A 21,971-nucleotide genomic window follows, 5' to 3' on the forward strand; every position below is an offset into this window, starting at 1 on the left:
AACAGATGGAAATATTTAATGGTTATTGGGATCACGTCACCGAACATGAAAGATGTGAACAATTTTAGGATTCATTGAAGACAATTACTTTCTGTGGTCAAAATTGATTAAAATATCATCACATCGCGATATAACAACAGCATCAAAATATTCATTCGACTGTGGAAGCAGCAATAAAAATATGAATTAATGGTGTAAATGCGATGAATAACTGCGTCCGCTTAAATAAGAATATAATATATCAATCATAAAGCTTTAACTTGGTCAAATAAAAAATTACAGAAATAACTGTTTCCAATCGAGCAAGCTGCAATTCAGGGTGCAATTGGGTGTGGTACAAATATAGAGGTGTACATAACAAGAAACTCACTAACTCAGTTTCTTAGAAATTGTCCCATATCTATTGTCTTATAACTCGCGAACTCTCTTGAGTATACATTGGTACATTGGTTGGAGGGGAACGTCACGACGACATATTCATTACAAAGATAACTCTTTTGTATGATAGGATCTGCGGCTTCAATGCCGCCGATCGCGTCTAGGAGGAGGAGATCTAGATCTGTCTCTACGAGGGGACCTGTCTCTTCTGGGAGACCTGCCTCTGTCATCACGTCTTGGAGATCTCCCTCTGTCGTCTCTTCTCGGGGATCTTTCCCTTTCTTCTCTATGCCTCCTCGGAGATCTTTCTCGTTTCCTCTCTGGAGTCGGGCTCCTTCTCTTACGCTCAGGGGGTCGGACTTCGTCTCCGTTTCTCTTTCTCAGGCGAAACACTTCTTCTCCTTTTAGGCGGAGTTCTGCTTCTTCTTCTGGGAGGAGGTGAACCGCGTGGTTTGGACACGGGCGGAGACCTGCGTGTCAATATCGGGGATTTTCTGGGTGATTTCCTCATGTTCAGTTTGGCACGAGGCTCGGAGTAAACATAGTCGGGTAACTCGTCGTCGTCGCTTGAAGCATCCATCAAATCATCGTCTAAAGCACTGACTCGCGGTTCGAGCAGATTAGTTTCCTCTAGAACGTACCTGAATGTTCTATATGAGTAAATCAGTAAATGTAGTATGTACATACAAAAACGGCACAAATATAGGCGTCATCTTAATTCATGGGTTAGTTTATTCGAGGATGTTTGTAAATGAACTATATGTAATGAAGATGCATCAGCTGCCCAGTGACCAGGTTCCAGTGTATTTCATATCAAATCTTCGCCGGAAACAGCATAACTTAACAAGGTATTAAAATTACGGCATTTCCTTAATTATATAGACACGTAAATAAGATATGTCGTGCGCGCACCTTTACATATGCTGATTTCCATCGCGTCGCTGCAAAACGTTATAAAATTCACGAGCAATGTGTGACAGAAAATTAAATTGGCAATCATACCTTAGCTGTATCCTAGGCAATGTCTGACCGATCCACGATTCTTCAGTGAGTAGACTTTCTACATATTCGTCAACATGTGATAGTTCGAAAACACCATTACGATTCTTTACTTTTATCTGAAGATTGGTTTTCAGTTGGACAGACAGTAGTGTGGCCAGCAGCAGGAGGTGACCGGGATTCCCGGTCCCGGTCCCGGTTAATTCAGGATTCTTGGTCCCAGTCCCGGTCCCGGTCAATCACTCAAATTTGCCGGGATTTTGACCGGGATCTTTTACATAATTTCATTCACTGTGATTTTAAGTTTTTACTTTCATTCATTGTGAATTTCAACTTTAAACCACCTCTGAGCCAAATAAAACAATGTTTAAAATTGCTAAACAAGTTTACTAGTTTAGGTAACTTATATCGTTACATAACTCATAAGTGCAAACTAACATCAAGTTTTCAACTCGGGCTACGCCCAATTGTCAATTGGAATTGGAGAATGAAACTGTTGAATAATTTGAGGGATCATTGATCGAGGAATGAGGAATGAGGGTGAACTTGAGCAGTGGCGTAACGAAAGGCCCTGCTGACCCCGCTGTGCAGGGGGCGCCGTCTTAGGGGGGCGCCAAATCGTCGTTTGAATGTGGGACAATTTCGAAAACTTAACTAATGTACTAGCAAAACTGCGCGTTTTGGTCTAGATACACACTTTTTTAGAGATTTTACCGGCGTATTCTTTAAAATCACCTAATTTGTTCAATTTTAGGGAGGGCACCAAAAGGGGAGGGGGCGCCAACAGGGGGGCGCTTTTTTCGGCAGGGGGCGCCAACAGGCAACGTTACGCCACTGAACTTGAGTAATCAGTACATGAACATTATTGGTGTAGTACATTAGGCCCATGCCCCATATTGACGGTTTTTTTTTCAATTATAATGTAAATGAAAGTTGCAGCTTTCAATATGAGAATACCAGTTTTGGTCCCGGTCATCCCGGTCATCCCGGTCAAATCCCGGTCATCCCGGTCAAATCCTGGTCATCCCGGTCAAATCCCGGTCATCCCGGTAAAATTGGATTGTTGGTCCCGGTCCCGGTCCCGGTCCCGGTAAGATAGAAATCCCAGAAATTATTGGTCCGGTCCCGGTCCCGGTCACGGTAAATTGATAATCTCAGTCCCGGTCCCGGTCCCGGTCCCGGTCAAGTCACATTTTGTATCCCGGTCCCGGTCCCGGTCCCAGTCAGGCCTAAAATCATGTCCCGGTCACCTCCTGGCCAGCAGCCAGAAGAGTATGTTGAGTTAAGGTAACCAACCGACGTTAAATCATGGTATTCAAGTTTCTGATAAGGACATAAAATTTTATGATTAGGACATAAAATGTATGATAAGGACATAAAATTCCGGTCATTAAAAGTGAGTCGGTAATAAATATCCCATAATGTTTGGTCACTGATTATATAAGGTCGCTTCGAAAATCACTGATCAGATTTAACAATTCTAAATAATTTCAACACAAACCTTTCTGTAGTCATTATAAAGTGGTTCCAGATAATTATAACAGTCAATAGCAGTCCCAGTTAACCGTAGATAGTAGGCTCCCAAACATCGCACATACCTGCAATACAGCGGGTTATGTTATCCATTTGAGTTTTACCGGCATGAAAAACACATTATATTATAGACTTTTTAAATTATTGTACTTGTACTGTACTTATACTGCTCGGACTCCTGGGTAGTACAAACTCAGCAGCCACCCGAACGAGCATATAATACCACATAATATGACATATAAAACACATGAACCGGAACATACTTTAATCAAATATTACACAATTTCATTCCCTTGGGGATCTAAACTGTTAATTTCATGCCTGATACCAATTTTAACCTCTTTCAAGTTAGAATATTATGCCAAAACCGTTTGGCATATTTAATTTATATACACAAATCTTGAATTCCGAACGACCGAACTGGAACACTGGCAAGAAATTCGTTATTATTTCTTTGATCTCAATGCCAAGAGGCACTACGTAAATTTTGTTCCTACTATTTTTCTGAGAAATTAATTTTACCTTCTTAGAAATTTTTCTCATAATTATAACGTTTTGAGTTAACAATAAAAAAGAGACCACTATTCGCAGATTATAACGATTTGAGTTAACAAAAAAAAAGAGGGACCACAATTTGCAGATTATAACGTTTTGAGATAACAATAAAAAAGAGAGACCACAATTTTAGATTATAACGTTTTGAGTAAACAATAAAAAAGAGAGACCACAATTTTCAGATTATAACGTTTTGAGTTAACAATAAAAAGAGAGACCATAATTTGCAGATTTCACAACAGCTACATCACAACGTCATGCTGTCGTCGTTAGGCGCCCTACCCTCATTGAATTATAGTATCGTTGTACAATCATTTTGGTAGTTCCAGTTCTGCAGGGACAGTGGAACTGGTATTTGTTAAAAGCAAAAAGTATAGTTCGGATGACGCTAAAGCGCTAAGAGACCCATTTTTGAAGATGATTGTGTAGATAATGCATTTGTGATTAGTCATTAGCTCATTAGGCTATGTTAAAAAGTTTCAGACGTCATCTCCACTACTTTGATGAGGGAGTTATGTGCCTCGCCGGGCTAAAGTAGTGGATGACCTTGCTGTACGGCAAGTTAAACAAGGATCTGAAACTACTAGGTTCCGTACAGACTCAACTCTGCACCCGTGTCAATATGTTCATTATATGCAAGCCTCTTGATTTATAATCACCGAGTCTAGTAATTGTTTAAGAGAGTTCTCTGGCAGTTACGAAACTCGAGAGACTGTGGGATACTGAAGGGAAAGGAAGCAGTTCTAACGAGCTCTTCTCAAACACAAGGATATAACTTGTGAACTCGGCTAGTATATATGAAACATTTGTCATGGAGATGTAGAGGGAGTTATGTGCCTCGCCGGGCTAAAGTAGTGGATGACCTTGCTGTACGGCAAGTTAAACAAGGATCTGAAACTACTAGGTTCCGTACAGACTCAACTCTGCACCCGTGTCAATATGTTCATTATATGCAAGCCTCTTGATTTATAATGAAGTTAGATGATCATTTAAGGATTCCGGAAATTTACCGCAAATTGTTTTTCCGTCATGAAGATCGCAATTGAGATTGCTGTTATTTTTGATAGCCGATTATTTTAAATACCCATTTTGTGAATCAGGTTTCTGTGAAATGGTACAATCTTCCTGTGCAGGCTGCACAGTGCAGCTACTGTGCAGGCTGCACAGTGAGCTCACATAGTAGGTCACGTATTCTGTGCAGCTCAGGTATACTAGCTGGTTTAAAAGTTCAAAATTCAAAAATTGTTCATGAACGGCCAAGCCCAAATTGGCCGAAAATTGCTATTAACCACTCGCGATTTTTATTAAATTTGAGACCTATTGTTCATGTTAGAAGCTTTTGTTTCTCCTTAATAAATGTAATAGATTTTGTAAGTAATTAGTTTTAAATAAATATATTATACATGTAACGTTCGCGTTATTGTCTGCCCAGAATAGGTGTGAAAAATATAATATACCGGAAGACTTAAAACCACAGAAATAAAGAATGAACTAAGCTTAACATTATTTGAGGGAGTTAGTAACTCCGAGTTACAGAAACAAAACACAAACAGAACAGAACAGCAAGAAATCTCACATAACTGTAACAATTTCAGCATATATAATACTAAATCTGAATATTTGGAATATTCTAGATATCCTAAACAACTCGGGAGTCGGGAATAATAAAATCCAAATACTTTAATAAACTTACTTGTAATCTTCATTTCTGATGAATTCGATAATGATATCCTTCTCCGGTTGTATCTGCAGCATTTTGAGGATCAGGCAGAGGAAGGGAGTTGGTTTTATGTTTCCTCCGTACGTACCGCCAATGTACCTGAACAGGACGTAATGGATTATGAAGCTTTGTGAAATGGTACTTTTGAGTTTTGACTTTTGAATAAGCGAGAATTCGACTTCCGCAACTCCGTTGCTATACCGTTAAAACAAGTAACTATGAAAAATAAGTATCTATGGAAACAGTCCTAGCTATGAAAAATAAGTAACTATGAAAAATAAGTAACTATGGAAACACTCCTAACTATGGAAACAGTCCTAGAATAAAGCGAAGATTCATCATTAGAGTTGGCAGGTAATTGATCTGATATCGAAGGTAATATAATTAGCTGCCAAGATGCCCTACATGATATAATGAACCATGATAAGTAAATGTACTGATTAGGTCAATTTTACACAACGTAGCCCCCTACAATCTGGTTATATGATGCGTGTACTCAGACATGGGACAACTTGGTATTGCGTCATGGTAAATACATTATATTTTGTAAATTACATTATGCATGAGCCACAAGACACAATGTTTAAAACAAAGAGTTGCAGAAATCATGTATGCTAAAATAAAAATACATCGTCACAATTGCTATGTACGGAATCTGATAAAATCTAGTTGTAAAAGAGCACCTGCAATTCATACAAAGAATATTCTAGAAGCATCTAGAAGTCCTCGCTGTGTACACTATGGTATGATTCTATAGTGATACCGCAACCCGCCAACCGTGGTCTGTGAGGATAATTCTACTCTCTGATGATTCTATATAATTGAGGCGAAGTTCTTTTTGGGCTAGGGCCCAGTCCCCACTTAATATTTTTTGGTTTAAAGTTTAAACGTCCGCTATCTACTAATTACTATCTTACTATATATAAAGCGAGACGATATATATATATATGTGTATATATCCGTGCCATTTTACTGACACCACGGCATCTACTTTAACGCGACTTTCCGCAAAAACCGTTAAACATATACAACTGAAACTTTTGTTGACTGGGTCAAATGCTTTAATGGCCTTCAAATCAGCATGAAAAAATAAAAAATTGGCCAAGGAATAATAATTTTAGTGCCCAAAATGTGGACTCTCAAGTGGTGTCAAAAACGCGAATTAAATAGGTAATAATTATTTTAGTCTCTCGAGTCTTGACACCACTTCAGGGTTAGACGGGTTCCTGCTAGTCCCTATTAATGTATGTAAACTACATTTACTAAGTTACTAATAGTAGCAATTGTTACAACTGCTGATCCAGAATGTTCTAGAAGCAACAAATTTCGGGTCTGAGAACAGAAATACCCCAGCTTTGGTCGAAGGTTGTGAAAATAGTGTGTCGATGCTGTGTGAACGAATCTTCAGCACATCAACCAAAGGAAAATCACGATTTTAAGTTTTAACTCATTAGTTCACAAGTACCATATCACACAAGTGTTATATTGGCTCACACATCTTTGATATAAGAGTGTAATGTATAATATTCAGTATTCATCTATCAGGAACTTGATGGTCCAGCACAGGTTGGGGTGTTATCGAGTGTGTCCAAGTATGAATATTGCCGAGAAGCCGAGAGGTTGGATTTGTATGACTTTGACGGACATTTATAATCGATGTTCGTCAATATTATTTAATCAAACTAGCTGCAGGAAAGGCCGACAAAACCCGCAAACTTAGTTGTCCAATTCGCCGATCCCGTTGAAGTCCACTAGAAACGACCATACCAAGACATCATATTTCATTCAAGCTCATAATACTTATTTTACTATGTGATGTGAGAAGTGTTCTAAAGGGAAAACAGTATATATATCTATATACATATAATGTGAATTCTTTAAAACAGTTGTTTGCGTCTTAAATAACTTACTTTAAGTCCATTGCTTTGTCAACAATAAGCTCAGCAGTCAAAGCAAAACATTCTTCTTTCCAAAACTTCGACTCGTATACTCTGGTTCTGGTAATCTTTTCTATGATATACTGAGGATTTGTGCCCTTGATAGTCACTGCGTCCTTGACAGTTCTGTTCGCCATTCTGAACTATTTGTGTTCTTAATTAAGAGGTTATAATTATAGTGCAGACTCAAAAACTGCAGAATGCAGAAAAAATAAATCGACAATTCAATTTTGTGATTTTTTATAAGTCGATTGATCACTGAATAGATTAGATCATGAGATGCAGTTAAAATCAGGTGATATCGGGAACGAAGCCTAAAGAAAAACTACCATCAATAAGTTAAACAAAAGATTGAGTATATAATTACAAAGTTTAGTTTACGAGCACGATCAAGGTAAGCACAAAGGGGTCCAGTGAGAACTTTCAACATCAGATAATTCGAGGATGAGTCTAGTGTCCTACAGTAGGGTCTCATAATTATGACGCAATCAAATTTTTTGGTACGCTAAAATACAGTAAAACTCCGATTCGCTGCCCCCGATTTACACCGAATTTTTCTTTAAAAATATTGCTTGTACGCATTTCAGGCCTTATCCCATTAATGACTAATTTAGGAACCCAAAACCGAAACCCCGATTTACCGCAGGTTTTACCCTTCCCAAGTACGCAGTTAATCCGGGTTTTACTGTACAAGTTGCAAAATGTTCAATGCGCCAATAACCACGACAGCCCGCTGCACTGAACGATTGAAATTCTATACGATACCGTCAATCTCTCTATCAACACTATCAGTTTGACGGTACCGATTAACTAATTGGAATATTAATAGGGTAAAGGACCCTTGCCCTCAGGGGCAATGTGAAGTCCGAGCTCATCGGGTGTTTTAATTCCAAGTTCCTCCATGACTGGTGCGAGCTCTTGTAAAACCCATTGATACACGACAGGGTCCTTGGGGATCTTATTCTTTATTCCTTCCAATAGCCTGCGGACAAATGGTGAAATGTTTTAAACTTTTACCAGGGATGGTAAACATATTGATTCCTTATTTTCATTGATTGCAGATTTGTTAAAAGCGGCAAACTTAGAACTAAATGAAGAATATAATATAAGGGCCCAATATAAGCACGATATCACGTAAGCACTTTCCCAGTTTAGTACCTGAGAGTCATAGGGTAATCGTTGAGTCTCCTACAAGCGTAGAACATCTGCTCCACCAGAGCCGGTTCTGGGATCATATCCAGATCGTGGACGATATTGCAACCTCGCCTCAACTCGAAGATATCCAGAAGAGGGTTGTTGAAGAAGTGAAGCCACATGGCATCAAACTGCTCCTCCGGCAAGTTGTCACTTCTTAGAGTCCCGTACTTTCTCCAGAAGAGGTAAGCTTCGTTGACGGCAGGAATTTCGTATTTGTAACGCCACAGATCGGGGGTTGGTCCACTTTCACCGACATCAGTGCCTGGTAGGACGAGGATATCAGTTCAGTAAAAACTTGTATTTAAAACTTTTGATGAGTTAATTTTTGTAAGTAATGAAAAGCGTATTCTCGTTATATAATGTAATGTATTTTTATTGTAAAAGTAAAATATAATAGAAACAGAAATTTGCAGTTAAAAGCAGGTACCTTTAACTTTGTAAACTTCATCAGCCCCTTTTGGGTAGACCAGGGAACTCGAACCCGTCAAGCCAGATATCAATAGGTCCTTTTTCAGAATCAGCTGGTATCACTTCTACCAAATCCCTGAGAGAAACAGAACTAATTAGGTATGTAAAGGGATGGATCATTCTCGTGAGTTTTGTGATTTAATTACGGAAAAACTTGTGCCAAGTGCACTTAAATTTCATCAAGTTTAAATACTAAAACACTGAGAATAATTTGAATAAATTATGCAAAGCTGTAAAGAAGCGTCTAGAACAATGTGTATAACTTAGGAAGACATAAATGGAATAAATAGCATGCAATAAATCGACAAGACGTCATGATTTGTACTAAGCGCAATTTGTATTATTTCACGAACATGACGGCAAAATCTAGCGCTTTTTTTCCAGTTCTGGAAGACTTGAACCTTACAAAATATTAGTTCAAAGCTAAACTGTTGTAACTCTAACTATTTATTTAGATAAGCAAACGACTTCTATTACTCACATGACAGACGTCAAATTTCCACCATGGCACCTTAGCCAAATAAACACTAAGCAGGTATAAAATGGCAGTGAAACGATCATAATAAACATTATAAAAACATACTGCACTCACGCAATAGTAAGATCTCCATCGTAGCAAGCATCCCTGCAGTGAAAGTAAGGAAACTTTACCACCTCCCCAGTAACAGCATGTACTCCAGTCTCAGCAGGAGGGGGGTCCTTGAAGTTGATTCCGGGGATCGGGTGGGACTCTGTCTTGTGGTAATCGTAACCGGGGATGGGGTTCAGTTGGTCAGAGTAACTGGGAATGCTAGTCACTGTCGGTTGTACCTTGGTGACCTCAGATAGAGTTCGCAGGCCCATGGGAAGTACCCGAGTGTTGAGAAGCTTTTTTATCAGGGCAGACATAGCGAGCTATTTGTTATGCTATGTGAGAACTTTAATTTAGATTAAATAATTTTGGGATTGTAAATTGGAAGAAATAGTGTGCATGGTTTTAGTCATGGAGATGGTGTAATTTGCAAAATGAGTCAACCTTTTGTAGTTGTAATCAATATTGATTACTGAATATTTTCCATGATCCATAAAAAAAACAATAAACTGATAAAAGTACATGAAATTACATGTCATGGGGTGCAATAGCAATGATTATACATAGTGTTAATTCAATATTAGTATAAAACAAAATTTTGTCCAAAATCCCAAAATAAATATTTAACTTTTCCGGATAACATGCCACATGGCATGTGCGTTTAGTGTTTACAAAAAAACTGTAATGTACAATTTATATTATCAGAAGTGTATGTACAGGCCACATGGCCAGGGTCACATGTATAGCGATTCATAAAGTTTCCACAAAAAAACGGTAAGTAAAACAATAAACAGTTAAAGGTTCTAAATGTCAAAATTATCTTCAAGCTCAATCTTGAGCTGATCAAAAAGTTTAGCATTCTCTTCCATTAACATTGTGATGTTACTCTTTCTGTCTTTTGAAGTATTTCCAGATGTTTTAAGCACAATTCCTTTCATTTCAGCTGCCATACCTTTCAGCTTCATTTCTTGATGAGCAACTGTCTTCAAGAACGAATATCCATACCCTGACCCCTTTGCAAAACGGTTCACTAGTGTACAGTACTTTTCCTTGAAGCTGTCTACAAGCAAGTACACATCAGTCCACTCAGTCTTTGAGGTGAGACCTCGAAAAGTATCAACCCAACAAGTGGTGTATCCAATTTGCATCGTGATATCGCTCTTCAGATCTTGCAGATTATTCACAACAGTTTTCGTAGAAATTGTTTCAATACACGACATCAGATATCCTCTATACAACTTGTGGTCACACAGCTCAACAAAAGTGCTGAATGGCGCCAGAGATTCAGCTTCGAATTTAGTCTTGGTTTCTTTGATCAGTTTGATGATTATGTCTATAGATTTAACAATATGCTCTAACTTGAGCCTCAGGCTGACTACAAACCCAACAAGACTGCGTTCAACTCCTTTCCTATAACTTGGAAATGGTTCAGAGAAATACTGCTCTAAAACATTTGGTATACTAGGAATTGAAACAGCAGTTTCAGAAAATTCAGACAAGTAAAGGTAAAGCCCAGCATCATAATGCTCAGGGTTAATCTCGAGATTTTGGTCTACAATTATTCCATTAGATGTATCGTATGACTGTCTTTCATCATTGTTTATATCGATGAACTGTGTCTTGATCTGCCCACAATGAAGGACAGAACATATTCTTGTACTGGTTAGTTCAGATATCAGTTTGTAGATCCCATATGAGCCATTACACAAATTGCCCCTCTTTTTACGATCTGATAAAAGAAGACTTTTAAGAATTTGAAATATCTTCTGCAGAACGAAGTCAGGAAGGGTACTGTTGTGAGGAATGATTGATGTATGGACTGGTAAAAATGCTGGATCTCGCATTTGCCCTTCCTTGTAAATGTAGATGGTTTCATCAGATTTATCCATGATAGTGCTACAATAAGAACTGATATCCATGTGAATTTGGTGTCCCTGATCGTGGAAAAACGGGCGAATACCAAATGCTGCTTCAGACAATATTGTACCAAATCCCCACAAATCAGTGCTTTCTCCCATCTTCATTGTTCCATCATAAGGGTCATACAAAAGCTGTTCAGGAGCCATGTATGCAAATGTCCCATGAGTCTGTAAAGTGCTGACATGGGTCATTCCATCTGATTTCATTACTTCAGTTACTTCACCCATATCCCCGATTTTGTAAAGAAGTGGACGTATGGGATCTGAAGTCTTGGAAAGAAATATGTTTTCAGGCTTTATGTCTCTATGGATAATGTGATGGACTTCATGAAGGTATTGCAATGCAGAGCCAAGGTCAGAGGATATGTTTAAAAGATCCTCAAGTCTTACTCCATGTTTATTTTGATTAAAAACTTTTCTCAGGTTACCACCATCACAAAACTCCATGACAAGAACATCTTTCCATATGATTCCACTTTTGTATTGCCTTTCCAGATTAAAATCATCGCTGAATATGTTGGGATTCAGACAACGGACTATGTTTTCATGACTGACTTGTAACATTTTATCCCTCTCTTTCCTAAGTTTTTCGATGTGTTGTGGGACAGTAGGTATTTTCACAACTGCCATTTCTTTAGCTCCATTCCTTATCCTACGCCACACATGAACCTCCCCAAATGTTCCTGTATGCTTCCCTCGACTCTCATCATCTCTTGTCCATGGCAAATTGGCAAACATAATGAACCTGTAAATAAGATAAGATTAATCATATTTGAAGTTTAAATACTTGAGGTTGAACTACTTAAAAATTCTTTGCTTTATTTGTATTGTGGTTTGTAAATGGGAATACCGCCTTTTGTTGAATGGGAAGGGTTTTTGTTTTAACAGTTAGTTACCCTGCATTATTGTCAAGGCTAAGGTATCATGGGTATGACATAAATAATAAATAAACGGATTCATCTCAAACCAACCCAGAAATTTGGCCTGATCGAATAACTTGGGCTAAATGTAGTTCAAGAGGACAGATGTTTGTAGTAAGTGCAAATAAGCAAACGATCCGAGAGTCAATTTGAAAAACTTTAAAGTTATTCTATTACTAAGGAATATACTAAGAGTATCGTATGGTGACTTGAGCTATTGAATTGGTAAGTAGATTAAGATTAGTAAACATGCACTTGCATTGTATTTATAAAAACTAGAAATTAGGCTTCACAGTAAAATGGAGAAGCAGGCTGATCTTGGAGAGAGCAGACTGTAAAGTTTGTGCACCCACCAGGGCTACCTACCTACCCCAATTGTTCTTTTTGGTTTATCAGCTTGTATTGTTATATTTATGGACTCCAAGTCACCACACTATAAAGAAGTATATGTAATAAAATAAGTTAAGTTAATGTCATCATATCAGTTTAAAACAGTAAAAGTTAAGTCGAGGATTGAATTTCCTAGTTAATTTAATGGTTCAAACGGTTTGGAATATAATATTGTTGGTATCTGCTGCAGTAATTGTTGTATCTTGTTATATTCCTATACTAATTGATATTATTTATTAGGGGTTTATGTCTGGAAAGTAAGTGTCTCTCTTGTTCTAGTGTATACACAGCAAATGGCGACGAGAAAAGAGCCCTGGTGCGGTGATGCCACATATCTCAACAGCTGGTTGGAACAATTGGAAGAAGCCTTCATCCTGGAGGACCTGGTAGGAGACGATAGCGACAGAAAACGGGTAGCGTCACTGCTAACGTATGTGGGCAGATATGGCTACGAAATTCTTAAAAATCTCTTCTCTCCAACCAAACCGAACACCAAAAAGTATGACGAACTGACCAAAGCTCTCAGAGATCACGTTAACCCTAAACCAGTTGTAATGGTCGAGCGGCATCGGTTTGCGCAACAGACGCAAGGAAGCAAAACGGTAACAGTGTTTCTGACTGACTTAAGAGCAGCGGCCAAACATTGCGAATTTGGGGACTTCTATGAGGACGCTCTTAGGGACAGGTTTATATGTGGGTTGGCGGACAGTTCGATAAGGAAAGCACTACTATCGGAGGAAAAGACATTGTCGCTGAAAGATGCGCATGCTAAAGCGTTAGCCAGAGAACAAGCAGCCTCGAACGCGAAAGTGGTTGTTGGTGGGGAGTCTGAAGCGAACTATGTACAGCAGACAACTCCTAAGTGGGGGAAGAAGGAACAGAATAACAGACATCAAAGGACTACAGCTCAGGAAGCAGAGACAATCTGCAAGTTTTGTAAGTTAAAAGTTCGGAATTCCAAATGTTCTGAGAACAATTGCAAAACGTCTTGTTTTCTGTGTGGTAAAGTAGGCCATACTAAACGATTCTGTTTTAAAAACCCTAGAAAGTCCAATAGCCATAATGTTGAGATTGATGATTCTTTAAATTCGAATAGGAGGCCGAAGACGGTGTTGGGCTGATCAAGGATTTCCGAGCTAACATACAGGTGAAAGAGGGCAGTATGCCAGTTTACAGGAAGTCAAGAACTGTAGCCTATGCTTTGCGAGAAAAGGTTGATAACGATCTCAGACGTCAAGTACGGGAAGGTTTGCTGGAGAACGTTGAACACAGCAAGTATGCAAGCCCGATCGTGATCGTAGACAAGCCAGACGGAGCAATACGGATTTGTGGGGATTACAAAGCTACTGTAAATCCTCAGCTGGACGCAAAGCAGTACCCGCTACCGACGGAGGAAGAGTGCTTTTACCCCATGAGAGGCGGGAAGAAGTTTACTAGGCTGGATATTAGACAGGCTTACAACCAGGTTGAACTCAGCGAGGAAGCTAAGGATCTGTTAACTCTTAATACCCCTCTAGGATTATTCAGACCGACGAGACTTCCGTTTGGAGTGTCAACAGCGATGGCAATTTTCCAGGAAAAGATTGATAAGGCACTGTTCGGGATACCTAACACAGTATGCAGGGTTGACGATATCTGCATCACGGGTCGCAACGACCAAGAGCATAGAGATAACGTTACCAAGGTGATTAACAGGTTAGAGCAGGCAGGATATCGTTGCAGATTAGATAAGTGCGAGTTTTATAAAGATTCGGTAATTTACTTAGGTCATAAAGTTAGTAGTCAGGGTATATCTCCAGTAGAAGACAAGGTTAAGACTCTCAAGGAAGCACCTTATCCTGAGAACTTATCGGAGTTAGTATCGTTTATAGGCGCTATTAATTATTACGCTAAGTTTATACCGAATATGTCGATGATAGCTGAACCACTGAACAGACTACGAGGATCTGGTGTCAAGTGGAGTTTCGGACCGGAGCAGAAAAGGGCGTTTGACACGCTGAAGCAAGTGTTATCATCTGACAAAGTATTGGTACAGTATAATCCAGACTTACCAATAAAAGTGGATTCAGATGCGAGTAAATCTGGGTTAGGAGCAGTGATCAGCCACACCTACCCAGACGGAAGTGAACGGCCGATAGAGTACGCGTCGAGGTCACTAAATGCAGCAGAGAAAAACTACGGGCAGATAGAGAAGGAGGCTCTTAGTTTAGTGCTGTGGGCGGTAAAGAAGTTTCACCGCTACATATTCGCCCGAAAGTTCGAGTTAGTGACGGATCACAAGCCTCTGAAGTTCCTGCTGGGAGAGAATAAGCAGATCCCGGAAATGGGAGTAAGCAGGATACAGAGATGGGGAGTTCTACTCGCTAGTTATCAGTATACGCTTAAGGGGGCAGGGGGGGGGTCTTTATGAAATTTCTCTCAAAATTGATTTTATAGTTGTTTCTAATAGAGGGGAGTGATATCTATCTGCTACTTTTGGTCCCATGGAAAAATTTTGTTCCTAGGGCAATTCCACCGTGACGGACACCACGATTTTGCTGTTTTTTAAAGTTCAAACGATTGTTGTACTCGAGATGTTATTTATTTATCAGCTCCAACTGTTTATTTGTCCACATTTAACCTTTCTACAGGTTGTGTGAAAATTTCAGACCCCTACCATTATTACTTTCTGAGATAGCACCCCTGTGACGGACGCGACTTAAATATGACACTTTTTTTGGGTGTCTACTCAGATGGTACCCAAATTTATCTCAAAAAGTTATCTATTGTCTCTAATTTGGAATTACAATGATAGAAGAAGGTTTAGGGATTTCTGAGATGCCATTTTCTTGGAGATTGCTCAATTTTTGTTTGCGTGGTGCCATTTTCAAATTGTGACAGACGCGACTGTGACGGACACACGTTTTTTTCCAATTTTTCCAAATCTTCCACTTGACACTTTTATCTTGTTCAGTGACATCTACTCTGTATTCATGCCAATTTTTAGGCCTCAAATACCCCCAAGAGGTCTGCAATAGCCAAAATCGTCCATTTTGGGCATACGCTAGGGTATCAGTCTAGGGGCATCAATTATTTCTCAACTTGAACAAATTTATAACTCTGGTAAAACATTCGTCACTGTTCAACGCATCATACTGTTGAGACCATCTCCTAAAAGTTTCATTACTTTAGTGTTTAAAATGTGGAAGATATTGAATTTTTACTTCAAAAATATGCGAAAATAGGGTAAAGTTCATTTTTTGTGCCTTTTACCTCTGAAAAAGTTGTAAGCAAATAAAATGGCAAAAACTCAGTAAATTTAATTATTGAATTGCATATGATATTATTTGATAGTCAAGTCAACATAGTCAACACAATCCAACCTTATTTGACTTCTATTTGTCTTGGTTTTAGTCAAAATAATGGAAATATGGATAAAAATGGCTAAAAGTGAGCCGTACGCCCATATATGGGCATATACAAAATTATACATAACTCGGTCATTTTCTGTCCAATTTTCGATTTGACGACATAGTTGTGTTGAGGACGGCCTCAGCTTTAAGAAAAATGCATTTAAAGTCTGTTTAAAGATTTTCTGGAGCATTTTCAAAAAAATGTGACGGACGCGACAAGTTGGGACCCCCCTTCCAAAAATTTGCTCTTAAAAGATACAAGCCTGATAATTTCTACGGTACTCCCTTACCTTCAGAAGAGATAGGTTACAGTGGTTTTTTTAATATAAATAGCACTATGTGGCTCTGAAAAAACTTTTTTGCTTAATTTTGTGACAGACGCGACACCATCTTTGTGGAAATTTTTTTGAAAAAGTATTTGAGTAACGGTTTTGAAACTTTGCATAGCTCTCATTCTTATGCCTATGCCTAAGTGTATGGAATTTCATAGAGAAATATTGCTGCATACCCAAACTATGGCCCTTTGAAAATTTGAATGATTTTTTTCATTTCCGAGTAGTGTTCCTTTGAATGAGAAAAATCAAAAGTTAATGCAATATGAAACAAAAAACTTTTGTTGGCCTGTAAGGTTAAGAGTCTAATGAACATATTTTAACCAAAATTAGGTGCCTATCTTAACATTTTTCATTTTCACCAAGTGGAACCTTACCGTGGAATTGCCCCGAATTGACGATTTTTTCAGGTCCAAGATTTTCAAAATCGAATAAAAAATTTTTAAAGGCCTATCTCGAAATTCTAAAAAGAGTAAAAGTTTCTAAATGGTCCTTAGAACATATCCTGAAAGTTTCAAGGTGATTGCTCAAAAAATGTAGGAGGAGATAGATTTTTAGACTCGATTTTCAGGGCGCGCGATTGAAAATCGCTCGCGCAATACAATTACACATGAGCGCTGACCTTTGACCGGCAATAATTTCGGCTAGGAACAAAATTTTTCCATGGGACCAAAAATATCTGGTAGATATCACTCCCCTCTATCAGAAACAACTATAAAATCAATTTCGAGAGAAATTTCATAAAGACCCCCCCCTGCCCCCTTAAGTTTAGAACTACATCCAATCACTGTAATGCGGATGTTTGTTCCAGGTTTTACTTACGTACGCAGGATGTTACAGGTTTAACTGACCCAGATATCGTTGATTTAGCAGGTTACCAGGTTAGCGATATATTCTTAACAAGTTTCGACGACAAGCCCACCATAAATCACAGACAGATCGGATTGATCACGTGTCAGTTCCACCTGCTACTCCGTATTGTAACGGACTTGCTGAACGGATGGTGCAGACGTTCAAGAAGGCTCTGAAGAAGATGCAAGCTACCGATTCAGATTATAACAAGAATCTGGCAGCTTGGTTACTGACGTACAGAAATACTCCACACTCCGTATCAAAACAATGTCCCAGTGCTCTGATGTTTGGACGACTTACACGCACCAGATTATCTTTACTTTATCCGTGTAAACCCTTATACCCTAAACAGGAACAGGAGGTTGTAGAACAGGGTTTATTTAGAGAGTTCAAGGTAGGTGAACCAGTGTATTACAAGGACGTCAGAAAACAGAGCTGGCATATAGGTACAGTTCAAGCTCGACAAGGGAGCAAGGTTTATAGAATTCTGGGGGAGAATGGCGTAGTGGACAAACATGTGGACCAACTGAAGGTTAGACATACCATACAACCAGCAGTGCCTAGCACACCCCTAGCAATTGAATCTGAGTCTTTACCTAGTCCGCCAGTACCTTGTCCTAGCTTACCAGAAGTTGTGCATGATGAGCATGTTGTTGAGCACCCAGTGGCTGAACCCAGTCCTGTAAGTAGTAATGATAGAGCACCTAACACGACCCGATCCGGTCGGATCTCGAAACCTCCATCAGATAAGTGGAATTATTCTAAGTTAGGGGGATGATTGACGTCTGTGTCGGCCAATTTTAGTCTGTTGTAAGTGATTCACGCCGTGTAATTTCAACTATTTATTAAGAATTATTAACTATTAAACTTTTTGTAGGACGGACTGTTATATTTTCTGATATTCAGAAATGAATTGCTGAGATTTATAATTTTGAGAGATTCGTATATTTTGAGTTTTATCTGAATCAGATCTTTCCAGATGGAAGGGAAAGGAGTAGAACTCTGCGTGTTAAATTGCATGTTTCAATCTCGTGACAGCCGTTTCAAACTCACGAGTTTTTTATATTTTTTATTTCACTGTCCAAGTTTTAAAATGGACGCGGTGGAACATTTAGTCAGCCGCAGTTGAAAATGTGTGTTTACGTAACGCGCAAGACACTTAATGTAGCGCAACTTTATTGTTACAATCTTTGTTACAATTCACTCTGAGCAGCGCACGCGAGTTTTCACTTTAAATTATTAGCTTTCTGATTAAGGTGGAAGGGTGTTGTATCTTGTTATATTCCTATACTAATTGATATTATTTATTAGGGGTTTATGTCTGGAAAGTAAGTGTCTCTCTTGTTCTAGTGTATACACAGCAGTAATAATATCGATAAGTCATTTGTCTAAAAAATCTTTGCCACTTCAATAGATGTTGGGTTGGCAATTTGGTGAGTGAGTGATGAACTGGTTTGGTCTGTGACTGTGTGAGGGGCGATGTGAAAGTTGTGGTAAGTCCAGGTATTATTATTGGTGATGGATTGGGATCCTAGGATGATAGTTTTACAGCGTAATTTAACCAAAGATACGGAAGTAGTGAGGATTTTCTTTCCCCATTCTCATTTAGAAACCGTTCATGTATGCTATTCCAAAATTTGGAAGCTATATAAAGATTTGGTTTTGAATGTTTTCAAGAGCTTGTACAACTTTGTGCAGCTTTGCATGTATCCCTCACACCGGCCCGGTGGGCAGAATTTGAAAAGTACAACTACTTACTGATAACATAATATAACCATGCATTGAGTATTCATACAAGGTTTTGAAATTTGAAGAACACTTTTAACTCTATGTGATACTTTAGAATGTGGCACTTTGTACTTTCGTACTTTTCACGAAACATACTACCTTACTGCCTTTTTATAATATAATATACATACATATTATTATACATAATATAGCAATGACCCTATATACAATTTTTTTTTCTTTTCACTAAATTGTAAAAATGGCCACGGGCCCTAAATATTATATATCAATCAATTTTTTAAAATTATTCAAACAATATACACATAATATAGCAATGACCCTATATAAAATCAACCCTTTAAGAATTCAAAATTTCCCTTAACAAAGAAAAATTACCCTTGGCCTTGTGGCTCCAAGTTAAGATCTAGACTGTTTATATCAACAATGTTTTTTCTCGCACCTCTGTCTCCACGGAGAGAAATCACTGTTGAGAAAATCACTGTTGAGAAATCACTGTTGTTAATTTATTAACATTACCAATATTAAAAACAAAAAAAAAAAAGAAAAAAAAGGAAGCATCTCACGGTATCACTCTCATAAGAGACATGTTTCATCATTTACCGGAGTTGCAACCAAATATACACAATAAGGTTTGATTGATTGAAATAAATTTTCGTGCACATACAGAATGAATGGTTAATAATTTAATATATATGTAGACCAAGCTCTGTGCACGGGATGCTTCCTGGAAGAATCCAGTTCTTTTAGCGGGGCACCCTACCTAAAGCCAAATTGAGATATAATAATCATATTCCTAGAGAAATAATCAGAAATCGAATACCAATCAAATAATATGATATATATGAGTAGTAACCATATTTACTATGCAAAATGCCCCAACCACATAGTGTAAATTTATATAGAATTCAAATTCCATATCATCATTAAACCTCAATACCTAGTCAATATAATAGCCCAAGCAAAATTAAATAACTTCTTATATACCTTACTGTCATACTACAAATTAATTAAACATTTGAAATCTGTTGACCAGAGAATAAATTTCTAAGCCTAATGCAAGTGAAATAATTTAGATGCAATAATGAATGCCTAATGTGAGTATCATTTGTCAATGTCCTTGTAAAAAAGTCTGTACAAGAGATATGAGTAACTAATATAGAAGAAAAAACAGGAAGTTGTCGTCTGTTGTAAAATAAATAAAATATCTAGAATATAAATTAGAATATAAAATGACATTCAGTCAATGTGTCGTCAATAAACTGTACAATTATCAAATGTTAAAACTGGGTGATACAGTCACCAAAAAAAAAATACTAAGTATGATAAGTTAATAAATTAAATGTGGTCTATAAAACTACCACTAAGTATAATAGGTCAATAAATTAAAAGTGGTTTATAAAACTACCACTGTGGGAACCCCTTCTCCAGTTAAAACATGTCAGTCATGTGCAAAATCAATCAGAATGGTAAGGTGGTAAAAAAGGGAATATCTTTTCGATACATCAATTATATATGCCTCAGATTTAAAAGAATTAGAAGTTACTTAGTTATCGGCGACTATGATTGCAGTGTAAAATTTGTCATATGAATTGTCGACGGTATAATTAGGGTCTGTTGTTATAGATGATAGTAGCTGTTTCTTATACGAATCACTAAAGCTTTTAACATCGGGCAGATTTCGTAGATCTGTTGGAACATTATTCCAACATTTTGCCCCCAAGTATTGAAAGTTTTTATGTGATGTTGATCTATTGACATAAAGGTTGCAGCTTTCGCCGCTCCTACTACCTCCTGATATGTAACTAAATTTGTTCATAAAGTTTGTAGGACAATTGTCATGGATGATTCTAAACATATAATTTGACAGATGGAGTTGTCGTCTAAGATGGAGTGGTAACCATTTCATGTCTCTATAAACATTAAGGCTGCTCTCTGTTTTTGGAACGTTGAGAGCTATTTTGGCTACCTTTTTGTACAGAGTGTCAAGTTCAGCAAGTTTTGTCTTGCCAGCTCTACAATAGATTGTGTCTAAATAATCGAATTGTGGCAACATGAGTGCATTGGCAAACATTTTCCTATATTTAATGGGTAGCAGTGCTTTACTTCTATACATGGCACCAATTCTCTTCATGACCTTCCTAATAATATAATCTACATGGCTTTTGAAGTTTAATTTACTATCTAGAATGAGGCCAAGATATTTTGTCTCTTTGCACTCCTTGATTGTGAAAGTTACCTCATTACAATCAATGGTTATTTCATCATGTTGGTCAACAGAATCAAACAATAGGAATTCAGTCTTCTTTTCATTGAGTGATAATTTATTAACACTGAGCCATTTAAAGATTGTCATAAGTTCTATTTTCATGTTTATAAATGTGCTTCTGCAGGTTTGATCAAAGAATAGTGCACCATCATCTGCAAATAGAAAGGGCTTAGATAGGTTACAGGCATAAATGATGTCATTTATGAAGATACTAAATAATATAGGCCCAATGATGCTTCCTTGTGGTACACCACTCAGAACTTCTAAAAATGAGCTTAGATTGCCATTGATCCTAGTGCATTGATATCTACAAGATAAGAAGTTCTTAAACCAGGTTAAAGCAATGCCACCAATTCCATAATATGCCAATTTTTGAAGCAATATTTCATGATTCACTGTGTCAAAGGCCTTCTTAAGATCAAGAAAGATGATTCCTGGTTTATAAGACTTAGATTTACTCATATATATTTCGTCCATCAGATCGTACATCAGATAAGTTGTGGAGTGATTTTTCCGAAAGCCATATTGATGCCGGATGAAAAGTTTGTTCTCTTCCATGTAATCAGTGAGTTGCTTGCCGACAAAGTATTCTATAAGTTTTCCTACAAGTGGAAGGATGGATATTGGCCTGTAATTATTAGGATCATCTTTCATTCCTGCCTTATTTGGTACTTTATCTGTACCTCCCCTTTCATAGAAATAATAGCAAAAATATACACCTATCTTTAAGAAATCAACATCTGATATAAAACATTTGATCAACCAAAATTAAGACAATTTTCCTGTTAATAAT

At 37.8% G+C, this 21,971-nt stretch overlaps 3 protein-coding genes across 3 annotated transcripts; all 3 read right to left on the reverse strand.

Moving 5' to 3' along the window:
* Window positions 1-91: 91 nt before the first annotated feature.
* LOC134813586 (pre-mRNA-splicing factor 38A-like) lies at window positions 92-7,282 on the reverse strand. The gene is made up of 5 exons (XM_063821430.1): window positions 7,096-7,282; window positions 5,159-5,284; window positions 2,879-2,975; window positions 1,381-1,496; window positions 92-1,019 (listed from the first exon to the last, which is right to left on the reverse strand). Exons 1-5 carry the CDS (start codon window positions 7,257-7,259, stop codon window positions 725-727), a joined length of 798 nt encoding a protein of 265 aa, XP_063677500.1. The 5' UTR covers window positions 7,260-7,282; the 3' UTR covers window positions 92-724.
* Window positions 7,283-7,853: 571 nt separating this feature from the next.
* On the reverse strand, window positions 7,854-9,675 carry LOC134813201 (uncharacterized). The gene is made up of 4 exons (XM_063820889.1): window positions 9,380-9,675; window positions 8,747-8,847; window positions 8,281-8,581; window positions 7,854-8,104 (listed from the first exon to the last, which is right to left on the reverse strand). The coding sequence occupies exons 1-4, from the start codon at window positions 9,673-9,675 to the stop codon at window positions 7,945-7,947; spliced, it is 858 nt and encodes a 285-aa protein (XP_063676959.1). The 3' UTR covers window positions 7,854-7,944.
* Window positions 9,676-9,893: 218 nt separating this feature from the next.
* On the reverse strand, window positions 9,894-12,025 carry LOC134812350 (inhibitor of nuclear factor kappa-B kinase subunit alpha-like). The gene has a single exon (XM_063819741.1). It carries the CDS (start codon window positions 12,013-12,015, stop codon window positions 10,162-10,164), a length of 1,854 nt encoding a protein of 617 aa, XP_063675811.1. The 5' UTR covers window positions 12,016-12,025; the 3' UTR covers window positions 9,894-10,161.
* Window positions 12,026-21,971: the final 9,946 nt, after the last annotated feature.

This window comes from Bolinopsis microptera, chromosome 3 (genome assembly GCF_026151205.1).
Source record: "Bolinopsis microptera isolate Bmic1 chromosome 3, MBARI_Bmic_1.0, whole genome shotgun sequence".
NCBI classification, from domain to species: Eukaryota; Metazoa; Ctenophora; class Tentaculata; order Lobata; family Bolinopsidae; genus Bolinopsis; species Bolinopsis microptera.

Coding starts and splice junctions, on each gene's coding strand:
- LOC134813586 (XM_063821430.1), bottom strand. CDS start 7,259: ATGGCGAACAGAACTGTCAAGGACGCAGTGACTATCAAGGGCACAAAT. Junction 2,976..5,158: donor ATCAGAAATGAAGATTACAA/GTAAGTTTATTA, acceptor GCTGTATTGCAG/GTATGTGCGATGTTTGGGAG. Junction 1,020..1,380: donor TTGCCTAGGATACAGCTAAG/GTATGATTGCCA, acceptor TAGAACATTCAG/GTACGTTCTAGAGGAAACTA.
- LOC134813201 (XM_063820889.1), bottom strand. CDS start 9,675: ATGTCTGCCCTGATAAAAAAGCTTCTCAACACTCGGGTACTTCCCATG. Junction 8,848..9,379: donor GATGGAGATCTTACTATTGC/GTGAGTGCAGTA, acceptor TTGGTAGAAGTG/ATACCAGCTGATTCTGAAAA. Junction 8,105..8,280: donor GATTACCCTATGACTCTCAG/GTACTAAACTGG, acceptor ATTTGTCCGCAG/GCTATTGGAAGGAATAAAGA.
- LOC134812350 (XM_063819741.1), bottom strand. CDS start 12,015: ATGTTTGCCAATTTGCCATGGACAAGAGATGATGAGAGTCGAGGGAAG.